The sequence below is a fragment of the Phasianus colchicus genome, chromosome 1, assembly GCF_987193195.1.
Source record: "Phasianus colchicus chromosome 1, bPhaCol1.hap1.1, whole genome shotgun sequence".
NCBI lineage: Eukaryota > Metazoa > Chordata > Aves > Galliformes > Phasianidae > Phasianus > Phasianus colchicus.
This window is the reverse complement of record NC_143436.1, coordinates 168,961,963-168,982,502: the sequence shown is the minus strand read 5'-3', so window position 1 is coordinate 168,982,502 and position 20,540 is coordinate 168,961,963. Positions and strand designations below refer to the sequence as shown.

At 43.2% G+C, this 20,540-nt stretch overlaps 2 protein-coding genes across 2 annotated transcripts in view; both read right to left on the bottom strand.

The window, feature by feature from the left end:
• Positions 1–10,792, bottom strand: part of COG3 (component of oligomeric golgi complex 3) — a 34,575-nt gene extending 23,783 nt beyond the window's left edge. The window contains exons 1-8 of the mRNA XM_031615634.2: positions 10,067–10,792; positions 6,393–6,539; positions 5,839–5,900; positions 3,935–4,100; positions 1,953–2,027; positions 1,740–1,832; positions 1,322–1,447; positions 34–114 (exon numbers count right to left, since the gene is read on the bottom strand). Coding sequence (XP_031471494.2) covers positions 34–114; positions 1,322–1,447; positions 1,740–1,832; positions 1,953–2,027; positions 3,935–4,100; positions 5,839–5,900; positions 6,393–6,539; positions 10,067–10,564 — 1,248 coding nt within the window. The 5' untranslated portion in view covers positions 10,565–10,792. The remainder of the gene's footprint in view (positions 1–33; positions 115–1,321; positions 1,448–1,739; positions 1,833–1,952; positions 2,028–3,934; positions 4,101–5,838; positions 5,901–6,392; positions 6,540–10,066) is intronic.
• Positions 10,793–10,885: 93 nt separating this feature from the next.
• Positions 10,886–20,261, bottom strand: SLC25A30 (solute carrier family 25 member 30). Its single transcript, XM_031615754.2, has 10 exons — positions 19,884–20,261; positions 18,015–18,093; positions 17,300–17,447; positions 16,467–16,561; positions 16,288–16,373; positions 15,217–15,312; positions 14,263–14,387; positions 13,579–13,717; positions 12,748–12,828; positions 10,886–11,967 (listed from the first exon to the last, which is right to left on the bottom strand). The coding sequence occupies exons 2-10, from the start codon at positions 18,076–18,078 to the stop codon at positions 11,926–11,928; spliced, it is 876 nt and encodes a 291-aa protein (XP_031471614.2). The 5' UTR covers positions 18,079–18,093; positions 19,884–20,261; the 3' UTR covers positions 10,886–11,925.
• Positions 20,262–20,540: the final 279 nt, after the last annotated feature.

The window sequence follows — 20,540 nt, the reverse complement described above, 5'->3', positions numbered from 1 at the left end:
CTTTACTTTTAAGTTACCTGCCAATCTACTTACTCTGACTTTGGGAGCAGCTGCTCTGAATTTTACATAAAACAAAGTGAAGGCATTGTCAGAATTTGGCACTGCTGAAGGATCCTGCAAAACAACAAAAAAAGAGATGAATTGGTTAAAATGGAAAATACTGTATTTGGCTTCTAGCTTTAACTGGCTGAGATAATTAGGCTCTAAAACAAGGGGCTGCATTTTTACTGTCTTCAGCATTTTCCACCTAGAAACGTATGTTTCTTTTAGAACTCTGATCAAGCCAGACAAAATAAAACCCACAATGAAAGCTTCAACCAACAGATCCTATAGCAAAAGTTACTTTCAGTAATTAAGGCATTCTCCACCAGAGCTAACAGCTTCCTCTGGATCTGCCACAGTACTACTGACTGTTCCTTGCTCTGTTCTTTGGCCTGCAGTACAACAATGAAACAAAATTTCCCTTGTACCTATCAGTCCCAAAGCTGAGAAGCTAAATTTCAGGTCACGCTCAAGTTTCAGATGGTCAGATTTTGGAGATACTTGCTCCTGCAGCTCCTCAGATCAGCTGGGCACACAGCTAAAATCTGCAAGAATTCCAGCACTTATAGGCATAGTAGAAATCCTGTATAGCTATCACTTTACTTGCCCTTATCTACTTATGATACCAAAAGAAGCAAGTGCACTTTCTTCAAAACAAAATGAGGACAGGAAAACTCTTCTGCCTTTCTTGTGAGCAACCTCATCTTCCTTCAACAAGCACAGACCAAAATGCCCAGAATGTTTAAAACACTTGCATATGAGGCATAACAACATTAGTTCTCATCAGCCTTTTTTCATCCCTTACAACACCTCTGTGGTGCTGCAATAACAAAACTCAACACCTGACCACAACCAATTCTAGCAGATACAAATATCAGAAGTTTCAGAGAAGTAAGCAAAACACCCACAAACTGAACATGCAACATGTTCAGCACCATTTAACCAACTTTATTCTGAGGGTATCCTTAAGCAATGGCTTTCATTAAAAATGTCTGTAATCCCTCTTTCTTTGTTACCCTCTGATTCCCAGCTCTTGCATTAACCCTTGAAATATTCTCCACAACCTCCAAATCTGCCCTACCCCCCAGTTCCATATTTCTCTCATGCACCCTTATCATTTGTCAACACAAACTGCAGCATGTACTGTGGCTGATTCAGTGCTACTGGGCACAAACCAGGCCAACTGGCCAACCAGGCCAAAAAACCCAGAAGAAAACTATAGAGTATTACACCACACATTTCAGTACAGCTCAAGTTACCACTTACTGTTTCATCTTACCCTTTTCATTAACTGGCTCGTGAGGTTTTGCAGTGTGTTCACAGTGTATGTCTTGATAAGGTGCATAGCTTTCAGAAGGCATTGTTTAAATTTAGTCAAATATACAGGATAGTCTTTAAAATTTGGCTGAAAGAAATAAGAAATTCATTTGAAATAAGAACAGTAGAAAAGTTAAAAGTTTATCAAAAATTAAAATACTATTTTACTAGCTAGAAATGATAACTTCCACATGCTAAAGGCAGCGTTTTATTAAAATCAAGCAGAATATTAAGTATATTCAGTAAAAAATTTTACATGTATAAACAGTCATCTCTGCATTCTTACTGGCAGACAGAATATTCTAGAGGAAAATAAAACCTGCTTGAATACCTAGTAGTGAAACTTAAGATGTAACTAAAAACAACTGAGAGTTACTTACATGCGATGAAATATATGCAATACAATCATCAAGCTTAGCCAGCATGGGAATGAATCCTTCACTGTTCACAGACAAGGTAGGGGAGTTCAGTTTCTTTGGGAAAAAAGACAAGTATCATTGCAAGAATCAATGCAACTTTGTTTTAGTGACAAAGTTCGAAAGATTTGTACACTTTCATTTACTAATGCTCTTTAACAGTGCAATAATACTTACTGTGTTGATGTTCTCCAGCTCATTGAAATACGACAGCTTCTGCTGGATGTTTTCAGCCAAGTCAACAAGTTCTGACTATTAAAAAAACCCAATAAAATACAGAAAATCAGTAAGTTAACATGCAATTTATATATATAAGAAACATTCAGCTTCCTTTTCTACAAAATGAAGACTTTGAATGCTCTCAGCACACACCAGTGTTAATCAGCTCCAAATAACCTGCACCCAAACACATGTAATAAAAGATGAAGAATGCAGCACTGTATGCATGCTTGCTCTTCTCTTTCACTCTTGCTTTTTCTCATATCAGAGAAAGACATGTAACTTTCAAAAATGTCTGTTCTGTGGGTTTATCAGCATTCCATAGGTAGTCCTGCATACATAGCTGTGCTGTCATTAGTATTTCAGAGAATTCTAAGAGACCTGTATTACAGGATTGGAGCTGTTCAAAGTTCTTCTTTTTCCAGTTTTGAGTACCTTAGATCATCCACAAAAATGCAGAAAAGGTCAGAATAGATTTACAGAGACGATAACTTTGAAGCTACTTTCTCTTTCAATACACTGATCTTGCTTCCACGTGCACTGAAGCAGCCCACGCTATCCAGCAAATATATAGCAGGACAAAAGTTGCTGGGGCTATATATTGATGCATACATTATTTTTACCTGAACAAAAATCCCTCAGCACGTACAAAATAGGGACTTTATACCAATTTAGACACTGTAATTGCAGTTTCTAACTCTGACCTATGTATTTAGGAGTGATTGTCCCCCTCTACTCAGCTCTCGTGAAGCCTCATCTAGGCTTTTACTGTGTCCAGGCCTGGAGCTCCCAGTACAAGAAGGACGTGGAGCTCTAAGATGACATGGGCCACTAAGCTGATCAGAGGGCTGCAGCACCTCTGCTATGAGGAAAGGTTGAGGGAACTGGGCTTGTTTAGCTTAGAGAAGAGAAGGCCCTGGGGAGACCGCATTGTGGCCTTCCAGTACTTGAAGAGAGCATATAAACAAAAGGGGGAATAGCTGTTTATGAGGATGGATTGTGATAGGACAAGGGGGAATGGTTTTAAAGTGAGACAGGGAGGTTTAGGTTAGATATTAGGAGGAAGTTTTTCACACAGAGGGTGGTGATGCATTGGAACAGGTTGCCCAAGGAGCTTGTGGATGCCCCATCCCTGGAGGCATTCAAGGCCAGGCTGGATGTGGCTCTGGGCAGCCTGGTCTGGTGGTTGGCGACCCTGCACGTAGCAGGAGGGTTGAAAGAAGATGATCATTGTGGTCCTTTTCAACCCAGGCCATTCTGTGATTCTATGACTTAAGAACTTTCTTCTATCAGTTACCTTGAAAAGGTAAGTGATTTCATTCAGAAAGATGCACTGCTACCATTGTAAGTAAAGATGAGAGCAGCACACCCCCCCAAAAATTACTCACGTTTTTGTTCTCAGAAGAGATAACAAATCTTCTCTAGCATCCCTCTCCTACAAGGTACTTCTTTCTTTAAACATTATTTAAGCAAGTTCAGCATAAGTGACAGATGAACTCCTACCTACGTGCTATGTCAGAAAAACAACAATGATTGAGACAAATTCTGGAGCAGGATCTCTTACAGTTACAAGTTCTGAAGAGATCTTGTTGCATGCTATATCATGTCTCAAAACATCCTTGCACCACTGACATTCCAAGGCCTATGAAAACATGTTCCCCATATCACTGATGGAATAGTTCAAGCAGAGAAAGAAATATCTGCGAAATAAGTTAGAAAATGAAAAAGAAGCATATTTCTTCACAAAAAACAGCTCAAAACATGTCAGCAAGTGACAAGAATTATTAATCTCAACAAAGCTTGCTGTAAACACTGTAAAGGTGATCCAAAGCAAATGGAGGGATTGCCAGCATAGCTCTCAAATCTCCTCAGCATAAGGAAGAAAATCTTTGGTTTATGGTACATCGGAAGCTTCCAGTAATCTTCCCAGCAAAGCTCACCTGCTCTTTCAAAAGCTGTTCACAGGCCTCATGCAGCGTTCCTGTCTTCGTGGACACAAAAAGATACTGTTTTTGCAGTGATTCCAGATGCTGAAGGGCACTATTCACATCATTCAGTATAGCATCACACTGCTCCTGAAAGCCGGACAAGTAATCCCTCATCTGCCTAGAAAAAAGAGAATCATCAGGAAACAAGTAACATTTTCCTTCCCACATTTCTAAATCTAACTGCCTATGTGGAAAGTGGCACTACCTTTCCTAATGTTAATTTGTCTCAGAGAATAAAAGACTCACACCAAACAAGTGTGTATGTCAAGCAGATGTTTCACGACCTCCAGAAATAAAGAAACTCTTGAAATAGCCACTGCAATGACTCCATTGCCTTGGCATCCCTAAGCAAATCTACAGAGAATGATGCATTTCAGCTTGTCTGCAGCATGCAAAGAATGTCTAGATGGATAACACAAATGTAGCAATTACTGCAGGCTACTGCCCACAGCTAAATTCTACCTACCTTGCTTCCACTAATGCAATTTTCAGTTTCCATTTAGAAATGACTTTACTCTCCTAAAGTAGCTGCTGTCAACCAGAGAGTTAAAACTTAGCATGAGGACTGAAAGAGGCCTAAATGAAAAAGACTTTGTATCTAACGTCACCAAGCCTGTCTAAGGCTCAGTGATGACAAACTCTACTGTCAAGTGGACCATTTGACTTAAACACCATTTAACATGAATGACTCATCTCATGGTGTCAGCTAAAACTTCTGAGTTCTTTACCACATATAAAGCAGCATGTAGATTCACAGCTCTGATTAGTCTCATGCAATCAGGCAAAGAACCACTTCTACTCCTCTGGTCTCCTGCAGATAATTACACATTGGCCACCCCACAAACCACTTTGTGTTCATGACACTGTGAGCATTTGCATACCTTACTGTGAACAGGCCCACCGATATAGTGAGGCTGTCATTCTTTACATGTTTAATGATCTGAACACAGGCTTAGCATATGCTTAAAGCTCTGATTTTAGGAAATGCCATGTCCTGAAATGTCAGAACAAGAGGAAGAGACAGAGCAAAACTAAATCAAAAAACAAGAGGACTTCAGCATAAACTCTTCATAGCCAAGGGTAAATTAAGTTTCAAATTGGGCCAGTTTCTGAAGAGGCCATCTGCAGATTTGGCTGAGCCATGTAGCCTTGAGGTATAACACTCTTGAGGTATAACACAAAAGTCAGTGGGAAGGGGCTCTTCAGAGGCTGATGGGAAAGCCAATTGGACAAAAGTAGATGAGAAGGGCATGCCTCAGAAGTGGAGCTGAACAAAGAGTCAAGGAATGCTGGCAATGAAGACACAACCTCACACATAAAGTCATTGGTGAATGGTGACAGCAGAAATAACCACCACCAACATCTGTGGCCCAGAGCCTCCCTCAGAGAATGGCATTTCAACACCAGTGGCAGCAGAAAAGGTACAGGATAGCTCTTAGCCTGCCTTTGTCTACAGCCTAGGTTGCCCAAGGAGGTTGTGGATGCCCCATCCCTGGAGGCATTCAAGGCCAGGCTGGATGTGGCTCTGGGCAGCCTGGTCTGGTGGTTGGCGACCCTGCACATAGCAGGGAGGTTGAAACTAGGTGATCATTGTGGTCCTTTTCAACCCAGGCCATTCTATGATTCTATGATTAATATACTAGGCAGTTCCAAAGGAAATCTGTGTCTCTTATCTGTTCTACCACAACAGCAACAGCCTTCAGGATGGCAGCAGAACATTCAGCCTTCGAAAGCATCAGCTGTTGCAGAATTACCCAGCAGGTGAACCTGCACGTATGTTAAGATTATATGGACACAATTAAATCCTTCAGGATTTAAGTTGCTTACAACAAAAGGAACTGAGGAAGAACACGTACCTATACTTGGCACTTTCATCTTGATCCATCTGTGTCTGCAGCTGAGCAAACCAGGAGAAGAACTGGAAGAGATTTTATGGTGAGAACAACACACACCTCACATGCAATAAAATCAATTACCAAAAGAAACCACCATAGATTTATGAAATAGGAATTCAGAAGACAAGCTTTTGTTAAAAGCAGAGACATTCAACAACTTAATTATTAATGAAGAGAAAATACAACTCTATCACTAAACTGAAATGAAAAGGAGTGAACTTCATCTCTTCTTATTTGCACAAAGAACCAACAGAGTTGTCACATTAAAAACTGGGGGGAGCTGCCACTCTTCTACATTATGGCCACACCTAAGATATACCTTACTCCCATATATTCACTCAAAATGAAAAAAGTATCCATTACTCAAAAGCACAGACTTCAATGATGTTTTTCCCCCTTCTTCCTTCACACATCTTGAAAACAGATCAAAAAACTTCAGCATAGCCTCCGAAAAGCAGGAGACACAGATATTTAAAGAACACTCTGAAGATTACTGGTTCTCCAGCATCATTTACCTGCTGCGCTGTTTCAATTCTTTCATTCTCCATCCCCAGCATGGCAAATCCTTTCAGGAGAACATCTTCTGTGGATTCTGGCACTGCGGCTGTCAGTGCAACAGTCAACGACTGGGATGTCAGGCTGCATAAATCTTCAATGGGAAGCTGCTCACAAACACACAAAAACTTCAGTCAGACAGCTTAGAAGTTGGTACACCTGCTCAAGTACAGTAATACATTCCAAAGCTTCAATGTGAGAAAACTGCTGGCATTTACTTTTAGTGCAGGCACCCAAAATACTGTGTGACAAGCACAAAAGAAAGGATTTTTGGAAGAATAGTTGCTGTTGAACAGGAGTTCTTACCCACCAGGATTTTTTTTTTTTTCCTAAGTAATAAAAATATGGAAACATGCAAATTGTGAGAAATCTTGTTTAAATACGATTAGAGACCATTAATCAGCTTATGCACTGAGAACAGCTTAGCAGAACAAAGACTGTTCTGTGATCTTTGTTAGGATAAGACCTTTTCGATTCACTTGACAACTGAAGCATGTTTCCTAGTGCTGAGAATATGAATAATAAGAATAACGTAAAAGCAGAGAACAGTGTTAAAAACAACCTGGCAGCTCTCTGTAAGGTTGTAAGGTTACCATTCTGGCAAAGAAAGAGCAACCAGGATTCACATGTTAAAAAACCAGGGCCTTAGGCCAAGGCTACATCAAAGGCAAAGTCCAAGGCCTTTGACATGGCCCCACACCACATCCTTATATCTAAATTGCAGAGATACAGATTTGAAGGCTGGACTATTAGGTGGATAAAGAATTTGTTGGATTGTCACAGCCAGAGGGTTGTTGTCAATGACTTTATGCCCAAGTGGAAACTGATCATGAGCAGTTTCTCACATGAAACTGTCTTGGGATCTGTCTTGGGATCGGTGCTCTTCAACATCTTTATCAGTGACACAGACAGTGACACCGAGTGCACCCTCAGCAAGTTTGCTGATGACACCAAACTGAGTGGTATGGTTGATACAATAGAAAGAAGGGATGTCACAGAGGGACCTGAACAAGCTCAGAAAGTGGTTAAATGAGAACCTAGTGTGGGTCAACAAAGCCAAGTGTGAAGTGTTGCACCTGGATTGAGGCAATCCCTGATACGAGTATGGACTGGGAGAAGTCACTGAGAGCAGCCCAGTGGAGAAAGATTTGAGAATCCTGCTTAATGAAAAGCTGGACAAGAGGCAGCCCAGAAGGCCAGCAGTATCCTGGGCTGAATCGACAGAGGGGTGGCAGCAGGGAGAGGATGAGGGAGGGCATTGTCCCCCTCTGCTCTGCCTTAGTGAGGCTCCATTTGGAGTACTGTGTCCAGGCCTGGAGCCCCCAGCACAAAAAGGACATGGAGTTGTGGGAGTGGGTCCAGAGGAGGACACAAAGATGTTCAGAGGACTGGAGAACTTCTCCTGTGAAGAAAGGTTGAGGGATTTAGGTTTGTTCATATTGGGAAAGAGAAGGCACTGTGGAGATCTCATTGCAGTCTTCCAGTAATTCAGTCTTCCAGTAATGCAGTCTAGCATTAGGTGGAATGGTGGTGGCCCTGCATGTGGCAGGGGGGTTGGAGATTCATGATCCTTGAGGTCCCTTCCAACCCTGGCAATTCTGTGATTCTGTAATTGAAGGGAGCTTACAAGCAGGAGAGGGGTCAACATTTTATGCAGGTTTGATAGTTGTAGGAAGAGGAAGAATGGATTTAAACTAAAAGAAGAGAGATTTACACTAGATGTCAGGAAGAAACTCCTTACTCAGAGGGTGGTGAGGCCCTGGCACAGGCTGCCCAGAGAAGCTGTGGGTGCTCCGTATCTAGAAGCTTTCAAAGTCAGGTCAGATGGGATCCTGTGCAGCCTGATCTCATGGGCAGCAACCCTGCCCACGGCAGGAGAGTTGAAAATAAACAGTCTATAAGGTCTCCTTCAACCGAAGCCATTCTATGATTAAAACACAGCCTGACTTATCTTGCTCACTATCTATATACCCTTTCCCCAAAATAGGCAGCTGGGGATTTTCCTGCGGCCACTACTGAGCCTCCTTTTCCAACAGCTGAGGAACTGCTGTCCTAAACCGCTTCATCAAAAGTTAAAAACAGTCCATTAAGAGCCCTTAATGTCTTTGCATTCACATTGTCCCAACTGTCAAATGTGTCACCTGTCTTGTTGCAAAGCTGTTGGCGAGCCTTAAGAACACCCTCCAACAGCAGGACATCCTCCTAACATCATTCTGGATATCTGCCAGCTTTTACTAATGCAGTTACCAACAGCTCACATAAAAGAACCAGGAAGCATGAAAGGTGTATTTCAGGAAGGAATTGACTTACTCTCTCTCCTTTGTCACTGCAACCTTTCAAACACTTGCTGATAGCTAACTTGGATAGCTATATGGTATTATAACCTGCAAAATGATCCTCTTCAAATACGGAAACTCTCACAGGAAATGTAAACAGAGAGAGTGGTGAGGTGCTGGAACAGGCTGCCCAGAGAGGTTGTGGATGCCCCGTCCCTGGAGGTGTTCAAGGCCAGGTTGGGTGGGGCCCTGGGCAGCCTGGTCTGGTATTAAATGGGGAGGTTGGTGGCCCTGCATCTGGCAGGGGAGTTAGAGCTTCATGATCCTTGAGGTCCCTTCCAACCCTGGCCATTCTGTGATTCCATAATGTTATTACACTTTCACAGAGTCATTTAGGCTGGAAAACACTTCTAAAATCATCTAGTTCAACTGTTACCCCATCCCTGCCTGCCTACCAACCCATATTCCTCAGTGCCACATCCGCACATTTCTTGAACACTTCCAGGGATGGTGACTGCACCAACTTCCATGGGCAGGCTGTGTCACTGCATCACCACTCTTTTGGAGAAATTATTTTTCCTAACACCCAACCTGAACTTTCCCTTGTAGACACAGAGGCAAGCGAGCATTCATAAATAACTCATTGCTTTTCCAGAGCCTGACATTTTATAACTGGCTGGGATAACACATCTTCCATGGCAACAACAAATCACTGAGTTTCTAAATGCCGGTACTGGATTGATGTTGGCTGCTGGAGCAGTCGGAAATTGTGCAAATGAACAGAGCCAGGCTCTCTGTCAGTCGTGTCTGATGGAAGGACCAGAGGCCATGGGCACAAACTGGAGCACAGGAGGTTCCCTCTGAACACCAGGAGCCCTTCTGTGCTGTGCAGTGACGGAGCACTGGCACAGGCTGCCCAGAGGCTGTGGGGTCTCCTCCTTGGGATCTCCCAGAGCTGCCTGGACGTGGCCCTGGGCACCCTGCTCTGGGTGTCCCTGCTGGGGGAGGGATGGAGCAGAGGGACCCATAGGGCCCTGCCAGCCTCAGCCGTGCTGTGGTTGTGTACCAGGAACTGACAGCGGTGACAGAACCGATCCGGATCAAAACCAGAGGCCACGAGAAACGCAGCTCCACGACGATGAACCTCAGCGAGGACGCCCTGAGGCCACGCAGGTTGCTGGTTCGTGACGGGAGCGGCTGCCCAGCTTCGCTGCGAGCCCCACCGGCGCGGAGCCGGCCCGCCGTAGCGCCCGGCAGGCACAGCGCAGGCCCGGCACTGCCGTGCGGGAGCCGCGCTGAGGCCGGAGCCGCCGACGTGGCGCCGCGCCTCCCCCGCCCAGGCCGCGCCGCCGCCTCACCTCGGGCGGCACCGGCAGGTTCTCGGCCGCCGCCTTCAGCTCCAGCACCGAGTCGGTCTGGCGGTCGCTCAGCGGCGCAGCGGGGTGCGGGCGGCGATCCCAGAGGCTCAGGCGGTCCCGCGACTCCCTCCCCGCCGGCTCGAGGGCCGGTAGCGGCTCCTCCATGCTGGCGGCGGCGGACGGGACGGGACGGAACGGAGAGGGGGGCGGAACGCGGCGGCGCTTCCGGGGGTCGGGCCGCGTGGCGAGGAGGGAAGGGAGAGAGAAAGCGAGCGGGCGCCCCCTGCCGGCGGGGAGGCCGACGCGGGGGAGTCCTGCGCAGGGGAGCCCTGCACAGAGGGGAGCCCTGAGGCTGCGAGGTTCCTCCGTGCAGATCTCCCAGAGCCACAGAATCATAGAATCACAAGGTTGGAAAGGACCTACAAGATCATCCAGTCCAACCGCCCTCCCACCACCATTGCTACCACAAGCACTAAACCAAATCTCGCAGCTCCTCATCCAGACGCCTCTTGAACACCACCAGGGATGGCAACTCCACCACCTCCCTGGGCAGCCATTCCATTGCCTGACCACTCTCTGAAAAAAAAAAAATTCCTTACATCTAACCTAAACCTCCTCTGGTACAACTTGTGGCCGTTTCCCCAAGTCCTGGATGTGGACCTGTGCACCCTGCTCTTAGTGTCCCTGCTGGAACAGAGGGACCCAAGTGCTGGCAATGACCCTAAGATATCTAAAGAGCTACCCCTCCACCCCTCCTCCCATTGGAAAAGAGCTGAAAGCAGTTCAGAGCCACTACGTGGTTATTTCAAAATCTTTAATACACATAATAAAAGTTAGACATACATCGTTTGTACAAAACTATTTACAAATATTTCAATTGCAGCATGGCAACAACTACAGTGAACACAGACGTACACAGATACACAAAACCCATCTGACCTGAGAAATGGCCTTGTGTGCTATTAACAACCCACCTCCTAACCATGAACTTGTGGTGGGATGCCCATCCATGGGGCAGCCACAGTGAGCACAAGCCCAGGGCAGGCAGCCACTGGGGCAAGAGTTGTCTATCTGGGGTATTACTTGAGGGACAGGGCTTTTAGAGATTACACAGAACCATGAAGGTCAGAGAAGACCTCCAAGATCATCTAGTCCAACTGTCAACTCAACACCACCATGCCTGTGTCCCTAAGTGCCACATCTATGTGTTTCCTCGTTTTTTTGGGGATTGGGTATGTCTGCACCTTAAAGGATTGGATTTCTGCAGATCTTCAAGGAAGTGAAGATCTTTGCTTTATTTGTTTTTATTTCTTTATTTTTTTGGTTGGGGAAGAATACCACCAGCTTTTCTAGGGTAAGTGACTACTTTGGAGGGGTACAAAAATTCTTCCTGGAAGTGTCTGCTTTTGGAGGCTGTGTTTTGTTTTTATAGTAGGGAAGCAGCCTTCTGGGGGTGCTACATGGGGGAAGATTGCTTTTTGGAAGGTTGGCCTTTTAGTGATTCCCATTTTAAGGCAAAGATGGCATCACTTTCAGGCTGCTCCACCCTTTTGGGGGGAGATCTGTGTGCAATGTCAGCATTTTAGCAGTCTTAGTTGCTTTTTGTGACTGTCTCCATCGTTTTGCATTGCTGTTTTTGGTGTTTTCTTTTGGTTCAGACTCAAAAATAGTGCACATCATCCACTTAACCATGTGAGCAAACCACCATGCCAAAGAAGCCAGAGTTTGCAGTGAAGTCACTTCACTTCTAGATGGTTCTCCTCCAAAGTCTTCTGATTACCTCTTCCTTGGATCTAATCAAGGTAACTTGCAAGTTGCTCTAAAGCCAGTGAGCTGAATTCAGTGTATGTGTCAGGACATCACAAGTCTAATTTCTTCAGCTGTTCATATGTCACAAAGAACTGAAACAATCATTAAGGAGAACTGTTTCTTATTCACACAGTGAAAAAGAGTTACGTTTCTGCTAAAGGACAGTGCTGTGTATCAAACTTCCTTCCACTGCTCCTTCCTTCCTTTATAAAGAAAGTGCTGATTGTTGGTAGTACAACATAATAAAATCTTGCTTTCAGAGAACTGCTGTATGTGGAAAACTTCAAGACTAGTAATGCCAATGGTTCTCCCAGCCCTGTTCCTAAGAATCTTAAAAAGAGAACAAGAGGCAGGAGACCCCTGTGAGAGCCCTGAGATTTTTTTCTCTGCTTCAATAAACTAAAGTAGGCCTGCTCATGGGAATAGTATTACTATTGCCAGGTCACTTTCTGAAGGGCTCTGATTAGCAGGCAGTAAAACACAACTAGACAAAGTTGAGTTAGACTAAGATACATGGAAAAAGATTTCAAAGTTAACTGGCCAGTTGTTTCCCCAGTTGTAGAAATAAGCTCCATTCAGAACTCATCTGGACAACTGTATAAATACCAACTAAGGGAACAGACAGGTACGAGATTGAGGGAATAACAGAAAAATAGTTTCCAAGATCATACAGTACAATTCACAGTGCAACTGTGAATATATATATATATATATATATATATATATATAATATATACTGACTGACTGGGAGCAGCTGACAAAGGAAATGATCCACCAGATGATGGTTCATTAAGGAGAAGGACACTGACAACTTCTCAGTGCCTGCTGCAAGGCTAGCTTAGTCTGTTTTGCACTCCTTTTAAAAAGGATACAATGATATTCCAAGGACCAAGTCTCAACCAGTTTGGCCAAAACCCTTTATAGAGAGCAAAGAAGCCCTCGTTCTTCAAGGTCTGGAAAACAAAACCGGAACACATTTACGTAACTCAATTAGTGAGGAAAATTAAAAGTGAAGAAGTATGCACATAATCCTCCCACTTCTTGCTTTGGACACAGAGGTAAAAACAGGATCACCAGACAAAGGGGAACACAGCCTACTCTCAACCTCTACAGGAGTACCTACTGCAAAAGGAAGATGATAAAACCTGTGTGTTCAAGCACTAACAACTGCAGGTTTCTTTTCCCAGGTCAAACTTACCCTAACTTATCTGCTTCCAGGGTGCTGCAGTAAACCTGTAATAAGAAAATCTGATCCAAGAGATATGTTCACCTCTTCCCTGTTACTCACTCCTACTTGACTGGAAGGTACCTAGGATGGCAGCCATCTCTATGGCACAGCCATAACAGTATAAACATACCACAAAGAAAGGACAATGGTATTTTTGTTGTGAAATAGTTTTCAAATACCTTGCAGAAGTCACATTCCTAACTTCCAAACTTCGTATAAAGGAAAAAAAAACACAGTGCTGCTAAATAATCTTCTCATCTAATTACTGAAACTGTTCACTGTATGTACATAAGCTAGCTGTTTTTCCTCACCCACCACAACAGCAGCTGCTTTTCACACCAAGCATATAGGCAGTGCAGCCCTCTTGAGCATACAGAAGTTACTTGGATTAATTTCTACATAAACTCAGAATTTCAAGTTCTACATTACTGTCCAGGCACCAGTTTCTACTGAAGATGATATGCAAGCTACTTACTTGTAACAAGCAATCCAAAGTACCCTTGTAGTTTGAGTGGCCCCCATTTGGCTGGCTTGCCTGATTCATCATGCGTGTTCTTACCACGTCAATTGGGTTGGATGCTAGGGCTCCAGCTAGCCCACAAGTAAAACTCGAGCTGAGAAAATAATGTTTTAACAGAGTTTGACCTACCATACTTATAGAAAGCACAAAAATCTACTCAGCCTCCCACAGAAAGAAAAATCAGCACTTCTGATACTTATTAAAAAAAAAAACACACATAAGCTAACTGATATGAAAATCACTTCTTATTTACAATGCCTAATCTTCAAAGATTTCAAATACACACCCTATACAAATACACTTTTTACAGATGTTTGCACCTCTTAAAATAAGAATTGACTTGTACTTCTAAGTTCAATTTTCAAATCTTCACGGTTCAGACCATCCACAAAATAGAATTCCATATTCTAAAGAAAGTTAAATTCAGATCCTAAATAAACTTCCATATTATGTGTCATTTCAAGTGCTATCACACTGAAAAGCATAAACACACTGGAAATATAGTTACATCTAGGCTGATTGTACAAAACTGGATTGGTATCTTCTCAGAAGGGAAAAAAAAAAATCAAAATAAAATCAAGGTTAATTCTACACAGCCAATAATGACCTACAGGAGCAGATTTAATTAGACAAACTTACAGGAAGTGAGTATACACTGTGTCTCCCATATATCCAGACATGATTATTTGCTTCTTGGTGAAGTCATATACTGGCAATTCCACTCCAACAACTAGAGCAGCTCTCTGTGCTGTCAGAGATACCCCCTAAAGAGTTTTTTTTTTAAAAAAAAAAAAGCATAATTCATCTTCATGCACCACCAGAAAATACTATCTTTTCTAGTACAAAGCAAGAAATCACAAATCTGTCAGGTACACCGTATACTGCTCAAATGAATGTTGATTTCTGCCTCTTCTTGCTACTCCATCTCTCTGCTTAACCTCTAAATTTACATCAATGGTCAACTAAGATCTCAAAAACAGCTGCCCTTAAAACTAGCTGCAAAATTAACAAGCAGGGGAAGATGGGCAGAAAACCAAAACAGATGGAGAAGCTTTTAGAAAACCATTTCTATTTTCCAGCTGTTTCAAAACAATCTTCCATTAGTCACTGACAGTAGGCAGTAAAACAGATGACCTACAAGACTAAGTACAAGAAATCCTGAGCTAGAGAACGTGTTCATTATCATCTTCCTTTCCCAATATTCTGAACATTTGTGATTTGTTTTAGTTTCATTCGTGAGTTTCTGGTTTGTCTGCTGGTTTTTTTTGTTTGGCTGACTTTTTTAGTTGTTGTTGTTAACGACATAGAATACAGTCAAGATATTTTACAAAGCAAAAATAAGCCCTAGAGACAGTCACCCTAACTTAAGCCTTTTTTTTTTTTTATGTTTTTAAAATAAGACTTGACTAATGGTTGAATATAAGACTGGTAGAAATTCTTTAAAAGTCACTGAGACACCAGGAGTGAAACAGTCAAGACAAACCACATGCATCTTAGCTACCTGCATATCTATGTTTTGTTTGAGAATACTATAGATGAAATACAGTTGAGCAAAGTATACTGAAAATGTAGGATATGGTTCAAAACACTTGCCTTCCACAATCCTTTAGTTCCTTCATTTTGATAGATCTGGATAAAGTTGCACATCATTCCTCCTTGAATCACACTGCCTTGGGCTTGCATTCTGATCTGAGATTATTTGAAGACCAAAATAGAGTATAAATACTTTTTTGATCAGAAGATCAATAATAGTTTAAGACAGTTTTTAAAACACAGTAAGTTACAGTCTCTGAAACAACAAAGTCAATTTCTCTGAATACAAATTGATAGCTGGCATTACCACAATGCTAATTTTGAATCAGTATGAGGTGTAGTTTTTTAGCTGCATTAAGTCACCTCTATTTCTGTACTTGGACATTACACCATTTAGATTAGACGGGCAGATGGCTCGTGCAAGATGTCCCTCATAGTGCTCTCATAAGAACACCTCAAAATGGAAAGTAAAAAAGATGAAGACTTTGGCTACTAATCATACGGTTGGTGATCACTCTGCACTCTCATCTGCTGAGATCTCCTTCCAGGACTCTCTACTCTTGAAGGAGTCCACCACCCCAATTAATTGGGGATCAGACTTGCTTACTGTGCATTCAACACCTGTATCCAGATTATCTGTAAAAATGTTGAAGAGATCTGGTCCTAAAATTGAGTCCTGGAGAAACCCACCATGACTGGTTAGTAGCCTCATGGAACCCCATTTAGAGCCCTTTGAGCCCAACCCATCTGCCAACTGTTCAACCATCCCATTATGCACTTGTCTAGCTAGACATCTTGTCTCATGATACCATGAGAGACAGTATTGAAAGCTTTGCTGAAATCCAAATAGAGCCAAATACAGACACCACACTGGGAAACAATTAATTGATGCTACGCTTAAAGCAAAAGGTTCCATTAGAAATGCCTCTAAATAACCACACTAACCTAGGAAGGATGAATTTCACAGTGGTTTTAGAAAACCACACTTCTCAATTACAAGCAGAAGAATTTTCTTACTTTTTCATTAGAGGCGACCGTTAAGTCAAAGGAGATTCTGCAAATCCTCAACGAAAACAAAGACGACACTAAGGACAAACTCCATACACATTACAACTACAAATACATAATTACCTTTAAGACATCTGTTGGGTTGGCAATAGATGATGAAATTACTCCCGAAAGAATGCCACATAGAACATTTATCATCAGAGTTTCATCTACTCCATGAAAAAAAAATTAAAAAGTTTAGCTGCAGATTTACAAAGCTTAAATCCCCCAAGAAACTAAAAAGCCACACACAAATTACTCGCCTTCTGGATGTTCAACAAACATTCTTTTTAAGCTCTGGTAGGTGCCTATTTTTATAGTTCCATATGAAGCCTGGCGTAACATTGCAGGCGCAATCCTGTAAAAATGGGTAATAACAATATTTATGCTCAGATTTGCAATACACTGATTAACAAATACTCTTTTTTAAAGCAGGAGGCTGAACGCAATCTAGTGACCAAAGGCTTGTTCATTTAAATCTATACTTTAATCCCACTGGAAACAAAAACAAGGTGGTTTTTTTTGTTTGGTTTTGGATGGGGAGGCTTGTTTTGGGTTTTAGTGTGTGTATGTTTATCGTTTTAATAAAGACTGCAAGAGCATAAATGAATTGTGGGAGGATTACTTTCAGAGCATGCCTTGAACTTTGATCAATAAAATAGCTGGCAAGCTTGTCTCAAATAGCTGCAAACTACATCCACTCTACTTAAACCTTTTAAAGAAAAACATGCATAGTTACATACATGCCAAAATAAGAAAAAGTAAACTAACAGAAGTTAAGCTCAATTTTCTCCAGATGAACAACAAAACCACTATAGAAGCACTGCATAGATGGAAGAACTGTAGCATCGTTCTATAAAGTAATGTTATGCTTTGCTATATAATTTCTCAAGTAATTAAAAAAAAGCTACCAGGTGATATTGCTGAGAGCAGAGCCTGAAGTGATTAAACTTGGGCTTTCGAACTGCAGACTGAGAAGAACAGTACATCTCCTCCAAATAACTTATCAACCTGAAACCCAAGAGTCTAACCACTATGGGTTTATACTCATCAACAGACTGGACAGAAGATACTACTGCAACTCAATTTGCATTACCCAGAGTATAAGGCTTTCAATCCTTCTTCTCTGAATATTCTGACCAGGGCATGCATCATTCCACGGTAGCGGATCTCTTTATATTTGGCATCGTTAACTTGACCTTGAACCTGTAGACGTGTTTTAGTCAGATCAATTGGGAAAGTACCTTGAAAAAAAGACAAACAGAAGTGCTAAACAAGTGCTCACCTAAACAAAAGAGACAAAGAAGACGAGGTAAGAAACACCAGCCTTTATTTAACACCACCGTATATAAAAATGATCCTGAAAAGAAAAGCATATGGTCTCTTTTACCAGGACTTTGCTAAGGCAGTTCATTTTAGGTCATCACCCTTTTCCTCCTAGACAGCTTGTCAGAAGGCCTACCTGCTTCACACCCAACTATTCCATGTTCACTATGTTTACAGGCAACAACACCTTTACTTGCCTTCCCTTGCAAAACAAGAGCTGTGTATATCTCCCATCAGATCAATACACCCCAAGAACAGAATCCAAAGACAAATGTCACATTAAAACAAGACATAGATATGAATTTACAGACAGAAGTGTTTTAAACGAAGTTCCGAGCAACTGTTCAGTCAGTACTGAAGAGATACTCGTGCTGTATGCTAGAGAAGACCATGCAACACCGCATCACTGACAGCACAGAACCCAGCTGGTACTAAAAGGGACGATATCTGAGTTAAAGGAATCACAAAGTTACAGAAATGCTTACCACATTCTGCAGTGATTGATGCTAAGCCTCCATAGAGAAAGGGCTTCCAACTCAGTGCTGACATAACTCGCTCTTCTTTCTGTGAAAGAGATGATTTAAAGCTTCAACAAATAAAACTAGTATTACCTAAAATATACGCTTTTTATTAAAATGTTGAGCCGTGTCCATTTAAAATGGACCTACCAAACAGCTAAGGGTTAAACCATTTAATACCTTTGATAATCATAAGGCAAGAATACTGAACAAAGGCACCTGGGTTCAAGCCTGTCCTTCTGCTGCATATCTGGGCAACCACCATAATCATCATAAAAGAGGAATACACATGCCTTTTAAGCATGTGTAAGGCCTTTCACAGTCAAAAGCCTGCTCTAATTTAGACATCAATGAAGAGAATTTGCCAAAGTGATCACAAATCCTAACAAACTCTGGCATATGCTTTGCAAGGTGCTCGAGTCATCCATTCTTAGCAAAGAGCTAAAGGCTGTAAAAACAGCCTGGCCCAGCCCATAGAAGCCTGCCTTCCCCCAAACCAGCAGGTGTCTCCACAGCTCCTATTTTCTCTTCCTTGTAACATGAAGACTTTCTACCCCCGTTTCCTATAAGATCTTCCTAAACCTTGACTGTACAGCACCCTTTGCCAGTTAATTTCGTGGAATAATTGAATTTGAAAGCTCTTCCCTCTTACTTTGTTTACTCATCTGCATGGCCCAGTTGGAAAACATCCCCCAAAAGCCAGGTATTTAGCACTGGCTGTTGTAAAGATTAACCTGCTTTGGCAACTTCCTGCCTCTGGAAGTGCTGTTAACCCAGTGTATGAGTGAAGCTTGCAGAAGCTGCAGACGCTTTGCATGCCTGATAAATAGTTACTGCAGCCCTAACTTTCCTTATTTCTTATTTATTCCACGAGAAAGGTACCTAGGTCTTCAGTCTTCTGACGCAACACAATACAAAGAAACTCAAAGCAGAGAAGTCCAAATACTCTGCCACTAAGCCCAGTGCAATCCAGCATACCCTTTAGGATTGTACAGAGCACCCCAAGTGTGAAAATAAAACCAAAGTCACACAAGGTCACCCTTTATCCTGCCAAAACCAGTGCAGGTCAGATGAGGAACCACTGGCACAGACTCTACCAGGAAAGCAGCAAAGCCACATGGTGCCAAGAGAGCACACAGCCAGCTCCAGGTTCCTCACATGCCTCTGCCGTACCACGATTAATGGCTAATCAATACTTAATTAACAGTGACAAACCCAAGCTCAGTTTCCCCATTACTACTGCAGAATGCCACCTTTGCTTTTGGGACTTCATAGACAGAATTAAAATTTACCACTTAACCTTCTCCCCAACCCAGACACGTTTCACCTCTGACAAACATCACAGCACTGATAGCAATCCAAAATCTGCCAGTGCTTCTGCAGGGGCTACATTTCACTCCATCTAAGCAACTGGTGCACTAACACAGTACAGAAGTGCACGAGCACTGCCAAATAGAGGCTTATACGCACACAGAGGCTTTAGTTTTGATAGGATACCCTAATGCAGAAACTTCACAGCACTGCTCCCTTGCCGTACCCCAACATTAACCTCGGGGTTAAGGCTGTGTGTTGCTGCCAAGGTCTGTGTTTGTGCAAGGCACACAGCACGTCTCTTCAGAAGCTCCTCCACGTGCCTTTCCCCTCATTCCTGCCCTGCATCCCCCTTCCAGCTTTCTGGAAGCAAGACGGAACCCCACGGATCCATTCAGCCCATCTACCCCAGCTGACGTGCTGAGTTCTCGCTATGCTTCTTACTCAAAGTTTCTTCTCCCCGCTGACACAGAAACAGTAAGCTTCCTCAACAAACTCACATCAGACGCACGAATGGAAAAGTACCTGAAAACCGACTCCAGATGTAAAATGAACGGATGCCTTCAGCTTTTCGGTAAAAAAAACGGCCGCGCTGAGCGCACCGCCGCTCTCCGAACGTCAATAAGAACGCGGAGACGATACCCAAAGGAACGGGTGCTGGGTTAGCAGGAAACTTCCTCCATGCACGCTTTCCAAAACTCACAAGTAAATTCGACTGCAGCAAGACGCCTGCAACATATCGCCGAGCTCGGCGAACGCACCGAGGAACAGCGTGCTACTGACAGCCCGGCCCCGAGCACAAGAGTCGCTGACCGCCGCACCGCTCAGCCCGCACCGCTGCTCGCTCAGCCCCGCCCCGCACCGCCGCGCTTCGGCTTCAACGCGCAGCCCCGCCCCCGGGGGGGGGAAGCTGTGGGGAAGCGGGGTTAAAGGGACCGCGAGGGGAGGCTGCATCGGGCTGTCGTGTGAGGAACTGAAGCTGTGGGAAATCCGCGGCTGGAAGGGAAGGGTGTAGCCAGCAGGGTGAGGGAGGTGATTCGCAGACTACAGTCTCCTTTGAAGGAGTACTTCAGCTCCAGCTTGACCTTAACTTGTCCCTGAGTTTCGGGTTAGAAGGGACCTCAAGTATCATGAATCTCCAACCCCCCTGCCACATGCAGGGCCACCAGCCTCCCCATCTAA